Consider the following 16,891-nt stretch of genomic DNA (forward strand, 5'->3'; position numbering starts at 1 on the left):
ATAAATTTCACACACATCTCTTACTACTGTGTTTTCATCTCTTCACTCTTCATATATTTATGAGTTTTTATTTTGTGATACTTTTTGGATGTTTTCACTTTTCTTCATGCACGAAATAATAAAATAATTAGAGAAAAAAATTCAAAAGTAAGTCCAGACATTTATATTATAAACAAAACAAAAATAAAATAAAAACCCTCATCGAGGGGAAATATTAGAGTTAAAAAATACTTTTACTAGTGGTAAATTAAGAATAATGAAATTGATACTTCGGAGGTATGTGAAAGTGAAAGTGAAAGTGAAAGTGATGGAAGGGACAAACACAAGTGCATACAATACTACAATTGTCAGAAAAAAGCCCGGTCCAATACAATTGAGACCCTTGGGTAGTTCACCAGACTCGTGAGCCAGACAGTGGGCTGATCATTATGTTTAAGGTGTCTATTGGGCCGGCCCGTTAACTCAAATTTATGAGAAAATTACTTAGCAAAGGGATTTAACTTGTGAAATGAGAAAGGGAGACTTTGAGAGACGGTGAACCTAAGGCTGTGTTTGGTAGAGTGGATTTTAAGGAGGATAAAAAAAAAAAAAAAAAAAAATGAGGGAGGAAAACTTTTTTGAAGGTGTTTGGTTGGAAGGGGGAGAGGGAAAACACTCGTGCCTTACCAAAAAGTTTCTCCCCAAAATGGGGAGAAAATTGGGGATGGGAGCTGGAGGGAGGGGGAAGGGGCCAGGGGAGAGAAAATGAAGCACTTGGGCTATCAAAAATGCCCATGTGCACTTTTACATGGGTTTCATCCATGCCCATTTGCGTTTTTTTGTTTGTTTGATTTGTCCAATTGCTCTTTTTTTTTTCTTTTTTTGTCCACTTGCACATACATAATTTTTATACTAAAAAAATTTGTTACTTTTTTGTTTGCACATAGTCACATACACAATTTATTTGCTAAAAAAATGTGTTGCTTTTTGTTTTATTTAATGACATAATTGTAAATTTATACCGACTTCATTTTTCCATCCTCTCATAGTCTCATTTTTCTTCTCAATTAAATAAATAAGTTTTCCATCTTTCAACTTTTCCATCCTCCCCACCAAACACAAATAGGAGAAAACTAAATCTCTTCTATATATCCTTCCACTTTTCTATCTCCTTCCCATTTTCTATTCTCTCACTTTTCCACTCTTCCAACCATACGGACCCTAATTGCTAAGATATTTAAGTAATTGTGTTTAAGCAATGATGAACTGTTGTTTGAGTTAATTTAATAGCACAATTTAATATTCCATGTTTTGTGATATGTAAGATCTTTTGGTTAAGCGTTATAGGAGATTAAAAAAAATGTTTTTAAAATTCAAAATTTTGTTTTACAATCACAATTTCTAATAACTTTTTTACAAACACTTATTTTTAACTCAAAACATAATTTTCTAATAGTTTATACAAATAAACCCTTAATGTTTTTATAATTTATATATTTATTTTTTTTATATAAACCCATTAAAGGTTTGTTAAAATCTCATGAACAGCCTATTAAAAACCCATTACGCCCACTAAAAGGAAATTTAAATCTCAAATATTTTCATTGGAAATACAAGAATATAAAACACGATTTTATCTTTTATAATATCATATCATATATACTATATAATAAAAGTTGGGCTTAAAAATTGTGGTTGCATTAAGTGGCTTCACCAAATTGCAGAAATTTTTTAGATTAAAAAAAAAAGATTTTACATATACATAATCATTTTTATTGCGAGATAAAATAAGTGAAAGAAATATGTTAACGGGTATTCGATTACACTTGATAAGGAAGAGGGTAACCATTATCCATCTTTTTAAAGCAAGGAAAGATAGAAGGAACTAGAGTAAAAAAAAAAAAAAAAAAATCATTACATACTATATTTGTCACATATGCTCTTTTGGTAGAACTTAATACTTCAAAGATATGGCTTAGTTTTAGTGCATTGGACTTGTTGGGATGATGATACATAATCAATTGTGAACACTTCTTTGTTGGGATGATGACACATAATCAAAAGTGAATACATGTTACTATGATGATGGGTCCATGCATTTGGATTCTGAACCCAACCAATCAATCAATCAATATATTACTAAAAGCTGAAGCGTAGCATTTAATGTTGCTACGCTTCCATTGAGCCACGTCAACAGCCATGTCATTATCAATTTTTTTTATACAATTTTTTAACATTTAAAGTGAATTAAAGACTCTATTATATTACAATCAAAATATCATATTTAATTTATCTTATTTTTAATTATTCTTATTTATTATTAAATTTTCAATTCCATTTTAACTTTTCATTTCCCCACTACTCTCTACCTTAACTTTCTTCAACCTTTCTTATTCCATTTCAACTTTTCATATCCCCACTACTCTCGTCAATATATTACTAAAAGCTGAAGCGTAGCATTTAATGTTGCTACGCTTCCATTGAGCCACGTCAACAGCCATGTCATTATCAATTTTTTTATACAATTTTTTAACATTTAAAGTGAATTAAAAACTCTATTATATTACAATCAAAATATCATATTTAATTTATCTTATTTTTAATTTATCTTATTTATTATTAAATTTTCAATTCCATTTTAACTTTTCATATCCCCACTACTCTCTACCTTAACTTTCTTCAACCTTTCTCATTCCATTTCAACTTTTTATATCCCCACTACTCTCAATATTAATATTATTCTATCTTTTTATCTTCCTTTATTTTTTACTCTTCTTATTCTTATCCTTATGCTATAAAATTGTCATTCTCCCTCTTATTCCATGCATAATTTCTATTTTTCCACACACAAAAGCCCCCCCTCTCTCTCTCTCTCTCTCTCTCTCTCTCTCTATATATATATATATATATATATTTTCCTTCAATTTTTGGTATATATATATATATATATATTTATATATATTTTTTAAATTTTAGTGTAACAGGTTGACCATCAAAACATACTGATGCAGTATTGAAAGCTCCACCAAATGCATCGCAAAAATCAGTTTTAGACTACTAGAAGTCAGTTAGTTTGCTAAAATTGGAATTGACAGGTAATCCAGCTTGATACGATTTAGTTTTATATTTTATGTTGTTATCTTTTTTATTCACATTGGTTGTTAAATGTTATATTATTGCATTATAAAGATAGTATATAAAAATATAATATTATTTTATTACATAGCATAACTAAAATAATATGGTGTTTATTGCTATACATTTCATTTTTTTTATTTTATTCTCATCTTATTTTATTCAACATTTAAATTTAGCAACATCCTTTATATCATAATTATTTATATTTTGTCTCATTTTTTTTTAAAAATTAAACGTATAATATTTTATTCAATAAATAAAAATTGTTTTTATAAAGTCTTCCCATGAAATGTTACAATGCATCAATGGAAAAATGAAATACAAAACAAATATCAATTTAGAAACACTCAATTTAAAAAAAAAAAAAATTCTTATAAAGTATTCCCATAAAAAGTTACAATGCATTAATAGAAAAAGAGAATACAAAACACATGCTATTTTAGAAACACTAAATTTATAATAATAATAATAATAATAATAATAATAATAATAATATCAAACCAAACATATCATAAAATAATAAACTAAGAGTTATGGATGTACTAACTTCATGGCAGCAAAATGGAGTAAAATAAAAATAAAAATAAACGTTACAATATGCATATTTAGTACATTAGAATTATCATCAAATTTGGGAAAACAATAGGATGTTAACAAAGAGGGAGAGAAAGAGATTAGTAAAAGAAATCAAACGTCAATTAAATAAATTAATTAGTAACCGTTAATTGGAAAACAAAGAGACCGACGGCTAAATGAGTAAAAAATTAATTAAAGATGACCCTACGAATGTTATTATAAACTTTACAATGCAAATAAATAAATCGTTAAATTCACTTAATTAAATCATATAATCAACAATTAAATAAAATCATACAAAATTTAAACTTGAAACTAATCAAACTCTAATCTAGAAAATCATATTTGTGGGGCCCAATAATTTATGGGCCAGGCCCATTCGCCCTTAGAGAGTCCGAAGGCCCGAGCCGAGGCAAACTACGGCCCAAGCTCTACAATACAGAGCACCTAACAGTTTTGTGATGTAGCCGAGGACAACTCAGTCCTCGGCAGATCCAAAACCCCACCAGAAGAAGAAGGGTAAAACTGGTATAGGGCCAGACTTAAAAGAGCATCTAAGAATATCCGGGACAGCTGCTCTCATTGCCATTCAATACGCTGCCCCTGACAGAGCCGTACTCTGCAGCCTTATCAACCATCCCCAACAATTCTGGGATTAGACTGATAGGACAAATATCAGTCCAGTAAAGATTGACCCTACACGTGGACGAAGGACAGTTAACGCAGACGAGTATAAAAGAAGAAAGTAAGTAAATCGAGAAGGGACTCCCATTCCACCTCCAAAAAAGGGAGACGATCTGGGTGAGAACATCTCAACAACACCTGAGATTACAGAAAAAACCCATCGTCGGGTAACCGGGGTAAGACCCTAATGGTCCTCGGATCAAGTCCGAGGAGGCCCATCCCATAGGGTGCGATGCCGTAGGGCTTAAACGTTCAAGCCCAAATCCTTTTTCTACACGAATTCCCCTAAAACCAGAACCGTGCGCCGCCCCGTGACCAACGGCTAGCTTTTCAAGCCCACTCTTTACAAATCATATTGTGAGGGATCGTTCACGCGCGAGCCCAACATCCTTATTGGGCCGCCAGAGAATTGTGTCCTTACAATATTTATTATCAAAACTAAAAGGAAAACGTTCTTCAGTAATAATAGAAATATATAAGAAATAAAGATGAAAATTTTCAAAATCTTTTTTTTTGACATTTCATTTAACATTATTTATAAATAATAAAATATATAAAAAAAGTCCTTAAATGCTTATATTCTTCACACACCATGACTTTTAAAATCTAATGAAAGGTTCGAAGAATTTAACTCTCATTTAATACCTCTATTATGAAAATCAACAGCCAGTAAAATATGATAATAGTAAGAAACGTTATAAATGAGAACATGAAAAAACTAATTAGCCACTATTATTATGGAATAAATGTCTTTTTTTTTTTTTTATGCATCTAAGAAAATGAAATGTATAGGGTTTACTTATTAAGGTATATGTAAAGATTCACGATAAAAAAATATGTAAAGGTTTTTTGAAAAAAAAAAGTAGATGTAAGGATTTTATTAACTTAAAAGACAATGAAAACCACTTTTAATTACTACAACTGTGGCTACTCTATAAATCACACACAACACTATATTCAATATCCTAAACAACATAGTTAGGTTCTTTTGGATATACACCACCATATTCAACTTATAAATTACAACCCAAATCAATCATACAATTACACAAGCAAAACATGAACATGTAACATGTATTACCTTCTGAATTATTGCTTGGAGTTTTCACAATTATTGAAAGAGAATCTCCAAATTTAATTTTTAGAAAACATCAAGACAAGGTGAATTTTATTCTTTTTAACTTCCATAGAAAAAAAAATATTACGCACATTATTTCAACCCTTATGGAAAAGAAGGTTTACATGTAGCATGCAAAACGTGTTTAATTGATTTAGAGATGTAAAAATTAGTCAACCAACTATGGTAGAATTAAGGTTTCAAATTTTAAATAAAACAATTCTACAATAATAAAAAAATATTTTGTGATAAATATGATTATGAAATGCATTACTTTTCATTAAATTAGTTCAAATTACAAAATAATAATAATAATAATAATGAGATCACCATAAAAAATAATCACGCGCAACGCGCGGGTCTGTGATTAGTTTGTTATTACATATCATGCATTGAACTCATTGGATTTGTTTGGTCTTTTAATTGATGGTTTATATAAATAGTTTAATTATTGCATATTTGTGTACTTTGATAACTCACAATGTTGTTCCTATTAGCATCCTCATTAATCACTTGTAGTGATCATTGTTTTACCGACTCCAATGCTATTCCTGTTAGCATTATATTTATATTCTGAAATGCTGGTTGGAATGTGGCTTAGTTATAATATGTTTTTATTCTCTTTGGTGAGATTTTAGTGACTGGGTATGGGCAAACTGATGTTTTATGGAATTTGAAATCAGAAGGGGAAAATAAAGGATTCGTCTTTTACCTGTTATCACTTGTTTCTCTGGATCAAACTCTAACTCGGCTTTTCTCATTTTTTGTCCCTTTTGCTGCAAAGAGAATATTTTTTCTAACATATGTATGTAACACTCTCCTTTCATGTGTACATGAATCTATGCGTGAAGACCACCATTCCCGAATCTATGCGTGAAACCACCATTCCCGTTATGCCAAACTGCCTCTGTTTGTTGGTTGTGAACGCGTAAATATGCTTGGTTTGAATAGCCCAGCCCAATGAATACTTTCTTGCAAAGCTTGCCATTTTTATATGCTCATATCTTCTTCCATGTTATGGAAGAACATTTCTTCTGTTTTATCTTTCAGGTTTTAGCTATCTTATGAGACGATATCTCACGACGTCACCTCACAGAGAATGTGTGGATATTACATGTGAGAGGTAGTCTAATAAGACTATCTCATAAGATTCATTTTTGTTCTAGTAGGTAAGTCAAATATACGAACATCTTAAATAGAGAAGAAAGTCTGCTCGAAATGGTATCTCATGATATGATTTTATAAGATCATGCTCATATAGAATGTGTGGATTTCACATGTTAGAAAATTAGTCTCATAAGATAATTTTATGCTTGAACAGATATCTCAACTACAAACAACATAACTAGAGAGGAAGGATTTTGGTAAACTAGTTTGAGGCATCTTAATTAATTAGTAGATTGAAAGATGGACTTAAGATCAAAGGAAAACCAATTTCTCAAAGTACATATCTATTAGAGCTAGCAGCAAGGTTGCAAACAAAACAGATCTTTGACAGTAAGTTATATGCATTAGGTTTATTTTCGTCGTGAATTTCAACCAGACTTTCTTTTCATCCATCTTTGGCTGGATGGAGGTTTTTGACTAGCTCACTTGGATACCTCATTTGCCTACTGGACATCTTTTAGTTGCATGCAACGGAATTTAATCATTTTAATAGATATTGTATTGTAGTGCCATCCAAGCTGGTATATATATATATATATATATATATATATATCAATATATGCAGTAAATTACTAAATTTGGAGTCTCAAATAAAATAAAATAAAAGAGTAGTAACTTTGGATGGTTTCATTGAGCACTAGCATTGAAAAATGCTAAAGCCATATTTAAAGCATTTTTAACATTTTAGAGGACAAAATCACTTACATCAAAGAATGCTAAACCACACTATTGCAAAAAATTTTGCAATAGTGCTACAGTACAATTCTAAGTTTATTTTTGCAGAATGTTAAAAGAAATATATATATTTTATTCGCTCCGTGTTTCTCTCCACCCATAAATCTTCTCTCTCTCTTCCTTCTCTTCTCCGTTTCTCCATCTCTGCTCTTTCCTCACTACGGACCCAAACGCCACCTTTGCTCTCTCTTCCTTCTTTGTTGGGTTCGGTGTTTAGGTTGTGGTTGGGTTGTGGGTTGATCGGTGGGTTGATTGGTGGTGGGTTGATGATATTTTTTGAATGGGTTTGCTCTAGTGGGTTTCGAATAGGCTGGGTTTCAAATTGGCGGTGTGGATTCGGATCGGTGGTGGGTGTGGTGGCCGTTGTTGGCTTTGGTTTGATGGTTTGTGTGTGGCTATGTGTGGGTCATTGTGTTGGTTCTCTGTTTTTTTTATTTTTTTTTTCTGGCTATGACCGGTGCTTAAAGGGGTTGTGGGTGGTGGTTGGGTCCGGGGTTTGGGTCATGTTTGGGTAATGGTTGGGTTGTGGGTTGATCGGTGGTGGGTTGATGATATTTTTTGAATGGGTTTGCTCCGGTGAGTTTCAAATGGGCTGGGTTTCAAATCGGCGGTGTGGATTTGGATCGGTGGTGGGTGTGGTGGCCGTTGTTGGCTTTGGTTTGATGGTTTGTGTGTGGCTGTGTGTGGGTCACTGTGTTGGTTCTCTGTTTGTTTTTTTTTTTTTTTTTTTTTTTGGCTATGACCGGTGCTTAAAGGGGTTGTGGGTGGTGGTTGGGTCACTGTGTGTGGCTCTATTGATGGGTCTGTGTGGTTCTGTGAGAGGAGCTGGTGCTAGAGGTTGAGGGAGGCTGAGGAAAAAAAAGAGAAACGGTTGGAAAGCCTAGGAAAGTAGAACTGAAAAAAAAAATTCGTTAAAATGAAATAATAAAAAAAGATTAAAGAATAATATTTTAATAAAAATAGAGTTTTAGGATGTGAGAGGTATTGTAAAATGGGATGGTATAAGTAATAAAGTGGTTTTTTGGGATGGTATAATAATATAGCATAGCATTTTTCAATGCTAGTGCTCGGTGTTGTAAAAACTCCAAATGGGCCAAGAGTTCCAAAAAAATTTATAGTTACTTCATAAGCTAGCTAAAACAAAGGATAAAATGTATAACAATGTAATAGTATAATCTCATCTAATTGATTAAATAATAAAGATATAAAGCGATGTCTTAATATAATCAATAAGGAACCATCAGGAAAAATATTAAATATTGAATTAATTATTAATTTGAAAATTAAAAAATTATCTTAAAAAATGTGATAAAAAAAAAAGCAGAAAAATTAGGAAAGGAATTTTTAGAAAAAAAAAAAAAAATTGTAAAAGGAAAGTCAAGCATATGCTGCCATCTTGGGATATTCAAATTCAAGTATATCTATGTTCACTCTTTTTGAGACGTTTTTGATTGAGTTTGGAAACGTTGATCATGTTACTAAAACTAGTTTTCACTCGGTACCTTGTCATGATAATTACCACCAAAAAAAAAAATGCCATTATTTTTTTAACAAGTGCATTATTTTGATTGTTGATGTAATCAAGAAAAGTTTACATCATTATGCTTTTTCACTTTGTATAAGTGGTTGAATCCTACTTTCTCCATGAATGAAAAAAAAGGGTATACTGCTTGTTCAGAATGACTCCTCTGTGCTAACTGAAGAATGCTGTAGATGTGTAGTTTGTACCATGACTACCATCATGTTCTTTCTAAGTAAAAAAAAAAAGATTGTGTTTTGTTTCATGATGCTGGAGCAGTCCAATAATTTTCCATGCAGAAGCTTGTTGGTGTGCCAATGGTACGAGACCATACCCAATGTGTGCCCTCCATTCGTTGCATTTCTGCTAGCTGCCATGACATAACAATATTAGCAATAGTCTGATTCTCATCTGTTGTTTTCAGGTTGTGGTTTCAGTTGTTCCTATTAGTGATGCATTCCATGAAAACTCTTTTCAAAATTTAGAAGCTGTAAATGACTAAAAGAAGCATGAAATGTTCATAGAAGGAATAGATGTTTAAATAAGACATAATATTTGAAATAAAATTTCAATATAACTTGGCACCAAAATAAAAATTGATGACATTTTGGGAAGCTTCCATATGGAAGAGATTGAATAGGTTGAATGAAGTGGAAATGGATATCCTATAAATCTTTGAGAAGAAATTTTAGGCCACCACTGCTCTATGGTGCAGAATGTTGGGCAGCAAAGACAACAGCCTCAAACAAAGAGTGTAGCCAAAACAAGACTGACTGGTAATGAAAAGATAGAAATAGAACCAAAGGAAACTAGATGAGGGAGAATCACCTATGTGGTAAGCAACTTTCAGGACTTGTAAATGTATCATTTAGAAGTGACTTAAGTCAGGTTGGAAGTGCTCACAATAAACAAGAAAAATACCAAAAGTTGGTGGCTGAGCAGTGAGAAAAGACATAATAGCTAAGAATATAAATGAGGATATGCAACTAGGTAAATCAAAATGGTTTAAAAGGATTCATTTAGTTGACCTTAGTTGAACATATTAAACTACCACTTTGTCCCAAAAGCTTAAGTTTTTTTTGGAAATGGTGAATTTAAAACATGGAATTTTTAATTTTTTACATGGGAGGAAGGGTGACGATATGGTTCAAACTTAGGACCACTTGCTTGTTAAACTATCTATTGTCCCAAAAGCTTTTGGGAAATGGTGAATTTATCAGTTAACCATTCTTCTAACAGTGCACGTGGTCATTGGACCAAATAACTATCTCCTCCCACCAGTAAACAAGGGGTAGAAAGTCATGGTTGAATCCCCTATAGGTGCAGTTGTGTTTAACTGTGAATAAAGAAACTCTGGATAAAATATGAACCAAAGTAGTTGTCATTAGGGCTCATTTGATTTGATTTGAATGTTAATTAAGAAAATTTAGATTTCTCTTCACAAGATTTATGTGATTTTATAAAGTTCATCTTTGTTGGATAATATCGCATAGCTTTGTACTAAAATCCATCTCAATTTGTATAAACTGTATGTCTATGTACAGAGCTTGAGACCTATCCGGAAGGAGTTGGATTTAACTAATGTTGCTTGGATTCGCTATTAGGAAATGAAATATAGTAATCAATATAAGATAATGATTGCTTACTCTTCCATCTCTTAGCTCAAAGATTACTGAATCTTCAGTAAAAAAAATTGGTCGAGTAGATGCCACCTGCATATGTTGACAATCCTCACCATTAATATTAGTTCAATGATATACTAGCAATTAGTGCAGTTTGATATTAACAACTTACCTTTGGGTCACAGTAACTGCTAAGATCATTCAGGGTTTCTGAATTCATCTCCAAGCTAGCTGCAAGATCTTCGTCAACACAAATTTCTTCCTTCCTGTCATTGCCTTCCTCTTGTCTTTGATTCTCAACAACATTATTTCCCATATATGGAAATCCAAGACTTTTCCATTTCCATGTCATTTGATCCATATACCTCAGATATACTTTTCCATCTGAACCAATTAAAAACAGTTGATTACCTTCAAAGCATGGGCCAGGTGAGCCAACCAAGGTCACACCTTTATATGGAGTTCCATGCTCCACCCAATTCCAGCCATCGAATGTATTCCAATGATATTCAACTAGTCCACCATCTTCTGAAAGCATGAAAAGTGAGCCTGCAAGTGATAGTGACGATGACCTCATAGCAGTTCCGGGAAATCTTGATAGAGTCAAATGCTGAGACTGGTAATGATCATGCCACAATTCAGTCGCTTTGTTATACTGATATAGCCGACCGTTCCTTCCAACTACAAACACTATATTTTCCCTGAACATTTCCTGATCTACTATAGATGCAACTTTGGTGTTTGGAGGGTTTCGGCAATCTTTCCATTTAAATTTCCTCAGGGCAACCTACAGAATGATTTTGGTTATCAGTCAGTCATCTCCATTTGTAATATCATTTGAGAAGCCTTGTCAATATTTTTGGCTTATGTAGCATTTAGCACTGTTTCTGTAGTTTGAAGAATAGTTCTCCAGTTAATTGTATGATTCTACATTTTCTATCAAGGTCACTGCTAATACTTGTTTGCCCTGATCTTATACAGTATCATATATATGGATGATGATTTAATTGATACTGACTATAAGTTATTTTCAAATGTGATACTAACATTGGTAAAATAACTACGCGGCACTTGCAATGTTAATTATGGTGAAGGATTGCTCTAGATGTCATGGATATGTATGTGATGTGGTCAAAATGGGATGAGAAAAGTGAATTAAATAATAAATTGATATCCTTTGTATATTTCTTGGATTTATTTTAATGTTCTGAAGAGCTGTCTACCAAAATAGGGGAAGAATTGTCAAAATTTTATTTACTATTATGATAATTATTATATTTTCAATGGTTTTAAGTAATTGAATCGATATATGCACTCATATGGTGGTTCTTTTAACTTACTGTGAACTGTAATAATCTTCCTGTTTTGCTCACAAAGAACAGTGCATCTTCTGCTGTTACTCTCATAGTTCTACCTGGCATTACATCCCATGGAGGGCCTCCAATAACTTGCCTTCCTTTCCTCAAAGCAGTACAATTTATCCACGCCAAGTCATTGCTGCTCCTTTCCCTAATAAGCAAACTGCCATATGTGTCAACAACATATAAACTTCCATTGTAATTTCCTAGTGCACCTTTGATAGCTGTTGTGTGATCATGTCTCAGCCACAGCCATACATTTTCAGTATAAAGATATTCGAAAGTCAAACCACCATCTGTTATGAGGAAAAATGATCTGCCTCCATGCATCACTCTTAGACGGAAGTTTGTGTTGATCCAATTGACTGGGAAAGTATATTCATCAATAGCTTTTATTGGCTCACTAACTGATGTACCTGAAGGTAAGTAAGCTTGTTCTTGGGTTCCCTTCCGCCTTCTTGTCATTGGTCTCATAAATCCTATACCATTTGAATCATCTTTTACACCTGTGATGCAATTTGTTGGTCCACGATGTTCTGTGCAATACTCAGCATTCCATCCTTCAGTCTCTGGGGCATCAATTATTGACCATATATATTTAGTTGATGCTTTTCTTCGAAAATTAACTTGATATGTTGGCCCTGAATTTTCACCACCTAGGCCTGGTAGATGCAATTCTGCAAGTCTTCCATCATCCAGTGGGAACAGTATCTTGCCAGGATAAAATTGTAGGCCAGCAATACCTCTTGCAGCTTTTGCATGTAGGGGATGCATATGACTAACCCATGCATCTGGAATTTGATTCTCTTGAGCAATACCTGTATTCATGTGAGGCATTTTACATTTAGGATGAATTCCTAAGTTTTCTATCAATAAAAATTTGTTGGATTCTCCTGTAGCTACCCATAACTCATGTACATTATGACAAGAGAATTATGACTTCATAGTCGTTAGAGAAAAATGTAGTTTGGTAGAGAGACGACTAGGAATTTAATTTGATTATATTATGAAAAATGAGGCTAACGAAGTTTTTTCCAAAGTAAGAACTGAGTTACTCCTTTTCTGTCAAAAAAATTGTGAAACTGAATTGTGGTTACTTCAAACTGCTTTCCTCCCTACACAATTTTTTCTAGTCAAGCAAAAAAAATGATTAAATATAATCTGTGTATAAAAAGCTACTTCAATGTATATTGCTTTAGTTTTTTCCACTCAAATTACTTTACTTTGGGACTGATATATACTGTACTGCCTCCTTGCAACCTCTAGTGGACCATTTTAGCTTTTCTAAAGGGGCAGACTGCACCTGCTTTGCCTACTAATTACTTCAAGAATATCCATTAATTTTGTGAGAAAAAATTAGAAGACTATTCCTAAACTTCTTTCAGATGTGACCTTAATGGAGGGTAATTGTTTTTAATGTTTTGGTGTGTGTGAAAATGTTGAAATATGCAATTTGGATTCTCAAATCATCATTTTCAATTAAGGCTATAGATGGTGAACAAAGGCTTTAGCAGGTAAGATGCTTGTTCCTGTAAAATTCAAATTGGGAAACTGCTTCCAAAGTTATATAATTAACTGAAATTAAACAATTAGTTTCCTCATAATGCCTGCTTGACTCACCTGATTGTTTTGGTATTTGATATTCATAAATGGATCCAGAAGATGTGGTGAGAAACAATGAGAAGAACTTATCATTTAGCTCATCTTGCAGAACTGGTGTGATAGATGTCAGGTGCTGACCTTTTGGACTTCCATGGACTACCCATTTCCACTTCCTTTGATTTAGTCGTCTCTCTACCAAACTACCACCCTGTATATGCAAAATCTTGTCAATGGATTCTGTTAAGTTTTGAAAAGAAAATGTAACTTTAGGTCTACAAGGAGATCCATGCATGTAAAAATAGCCTTTATTGATATATATAACACAATTAGACAGAATTTGCTAGCCGTGGCAAACAGAGGACTCTTGTAGCTTATAGTATAGTGGATGCAGTTCATTGTATAACATGTTCTTTATATGAACCTTCAAAAATTCAAGGAGTCTGCAAATTTTGTCCCAGGACACAAAATTCATGCGGCATCAGTCATAACTTTAATACTAACTGCATGGATCTTGAGTTATTCCCTTTTTCTTTTTTAATTTATATTATTCACTTCATCAGCCTAGATATTATCTCTACCACTGGCTGCTGAATTTTGTCTCCTGATGTATTTTTGTTTGTGCGCGTGTGCACATGCATGTCTTTTCCTTCTGTGGGGGTGGGGGCGGGATGAGGGGTTGTTCTTTTTTATCATTCTTCCAATCATAATAACACTTTTCATCCTTTTGGTATGCTCTAATGCTGAATATAGATTATCACTATTTGCTTCAGTTAACAGATGCTTGCAGAAAAAGTACCTTGGTTAAGAGAAACAAGGATATTGAATAATCTCCACTCAAGCCATATAAAGTATACCCCATTGATGGAATTAGAGAAGCATCTTGAGCTGCTCCTCTCCATATATGCTTCTTCCATGATGGTTTTGAGTTCCTATCATATTCATAAAGATCTCCTATGGAACTGCATTGTGCAATTACATGTTTAGCTTAATATGATAATAAAGCTCTCTAGCAATGTAAACGGTTACTTGTAACACCAGTAGTTAACAATTTCCAAGTTAGCCTAATTTCATATAGTAATTATTTGAATATTGATTTTCACTTTGGTAATTCTTTGAATTGGCTAAGAACATGAATTGGGATTAAGATATTTGTTGATTTGATGTTGTGTTGATACTTTATCTATATATGGAGATGCACCTGGGTGAGGGAGTCAGAGATCACACCTTATGGTATACACTACTTCTGTTCTCACAGTAGCAGCATCAGCTATTGCTGCAACATTTGCGCCAGGTGGTTGACCATGATTAACCCATCTGTTCTCCGTTTATAGCACAAACGTCCAAGTGAAATTAGAGTCTCCCCATCGGAATCTACATTATAAATAGAGACTAAAATTTAAGGCACTATCATTAGCTATATAGCTTCAATCATATACGTATGTAACTCTTACCTTGGAGGCTCAACCTCACTAAGTTCTAACAGTGTCCCATTCCTTGTGCAGAAATAAACACTGCTGACAGGAAGCAATCAAAACCAAGGAGTTATTTGGAGGATCGACTTGACAAGTTTCTTGCAGTGACAAAATTTATGTACAATCTACTCATAAAATATAAGTTGATGCACTTACACTCCATCATATGACACAGCACCAGACTTTATTAATATCTCAGAACTTTGTTCCCCTTCTCTATCTATGCTTTGATTTACTATAGGTGTGAACTCTACCCAAACTGGCTGTGAGTTCTCACTGAGTTGCATCTGAAAACGACAAAAGAATAAATTAGCTTATACAATCAACAAGGATACTCTAGCTGCTCCAGAAAAAGATAGGTAATTCCATTTCCATCTATCAAACTGTTTTAATCTGAGTCAAAAAGTGCCAAAATTTTATTTGTTTAAATTTTTGTTTTAAAAATGTTTATTTTTATTTTTTATGAAATGTCCTGGTTTAACTCTGTTCTGATTTGAAACCTTACACTGATATGAAAACTTTAATATAACATAGCTATAAAATCTGATGGTCTCTGATAATAAGTCTGTCTACCTATCAAACTGAAAACGCTAATAGAAGGGGAAATTTCAGCTTCCAAGTATCATCTGATCAAGTTTTACTACTCTACATGTCTGGAAATGCACTCCTCTCCCACCCAACAATAATATGAGAAAGTTTATTGAGAAGAACTAGGAAATAAATATGTGTATATTTAAAAATTACGAATCAACCCTACAAAACCAACCCAGAAAAGAGAGAGAGAGAGAATCGATACAATGATGTTGATATGTTATCTGCTATAAATTTTTGAGACAACTGATGCATTATAAATTTAAAATACCTGATACAGAATTCCTGCTTCAGATAGAGCAAGAATTGTCTGATTGACAATAAACACACAGACTGCATGACCTGCAAATACTGGTAAATCGTGGGGAGCAATCACCCACTGCACTCCATTCCAAAACCTCTCGTAGATAGAGCCACTTTCACCAGTGACCCAAACGGATGTCTCAGACATTCTAGTCAATGAAATTCTCTTTCTCAGAGGCAGAACCATATCAGAATTCTCCTCATCCTTCTTTTTCAAACTCTCCCTTTGTTCAGGAACATCATGCTTTTTTTCTAAGTGATCATTGTTCTTCTTTGTTGTTGAACTAATCGACCCCACTTTAGTACAGTTATCATTTACACAAGAGACTAGATCATGAGGCAGTTCTACTTCAACCCAATTGTTGGTTTGCTCATTAAACTCCCAGAACCTATCAGTTTTCTGCTCAAACTGTTGATTGGTTTGTTGAACAAAATGATAAGGACACCATGAAGCATAAGCAAGAACCACAAAACAGGTCACTGACAAAAGGACCTGGATGAAAAACATGAAAGGGAATATGGACATGGTGGCACTGGAGAACCTGGTGAAGACCAGACATATCAGAAACTCTTCAAGAAAAAAACTAGGACATGTTTACATGTAGATTTTGTCAAGTACAAAGTTTGGTTGGGTTTGTATATACGTGACCTTTTGTGGTGCCCCATATCATATGGACCATAGCAGAAAAGGGGTAATACAATAAGGCTCAAACTTCAAAGAACTATTTACTATCGCATTTAGAAAAACAAAGTTCTCTTACTCAGGGCCATGAGAGAGATTGAGAGGATGCTATGGCCTATTGGGGGTCCATATGGGGAAGGCTGAAGGTGGGTAGTTAGTGCAGGTACAGGTTTTTAGATAATAACTAATTTTGTGGCAGAGCCTATGAGTTTGTCAACTCCAACTGCAAGAATACCTGAGTAGTGAAAGACTTCTTGATAGGGCAGTTTAACACCTTTATTTACTATAACATCGTTTTTCCTTCTTTTTCTGAATGCTGGTTGTGATTTACCTAATTCTAATGACT

At 33.4% G+C, this 16,891-nt stretch overlaps 1 protein-coding gene across 2 annotated transcripts; it reads right to left on the bottom strand.

Annotated features, from left to right (window-relative positions):
* Positions 1 to 8,955: 8,955 nt before the first annotated feature.
* Positions 8,956 to 16,793, bottom strand: LOC115975088. 2 transcript variants are annotated; one of them, XM_031095743.1, is made up of 10 exons: positions 15,832 to 16,793; positions 15,126 to 15,256; positions 14,949 to 15,008; positions 14,722 to 14,811; positions 14,294 to 14,456; positions 13,516 to 13,705; positions 11,878 to 12,713; positions 10,710 to 11,324; positions 10,562 to 10,627; positions 8,956 to 9,285 (listed from the first exon to the last, which is right to left on the bottom strand). In XM_031095743.1, exons 1-10 carry the CDS (start codon positions 16,387 to 16,389, stop codon positions 9,178 to 9,180), a joined length of 2,817 nt encoding a protein of 938 aa, XP_030951603.1. In that variant the 5' UTR covers positions 16,390 to 16,793; the 3' UTR covers positions 8,956 to 9,177. The 2 variants fall into 2 exon arrangements, with proteins under 2 accessions (XP_030951603.1, XP_030951595.1); XM_031095735.1 differs by having other exon boundaries at positions 14,949 to 15,011.
* Between the last annotated feature and the right edge of the window lie 98 nt (positions 16,794 to 16,891).

Source organism: Quercus lobata, chromosome 1 (assembly GCF_001633185.2).
Source record: "Quercus lobata isolate SW786 chromosome 1, ValleyOak3.0 Primary Assembly, whole genome shotgun sequence".
Lineage (NCBI taxonomy): Eukaryota > Viridiplantae > Streptophyta > Magnoliopsida > Fagales > Fagaceae > Quercus > Quercus lobata.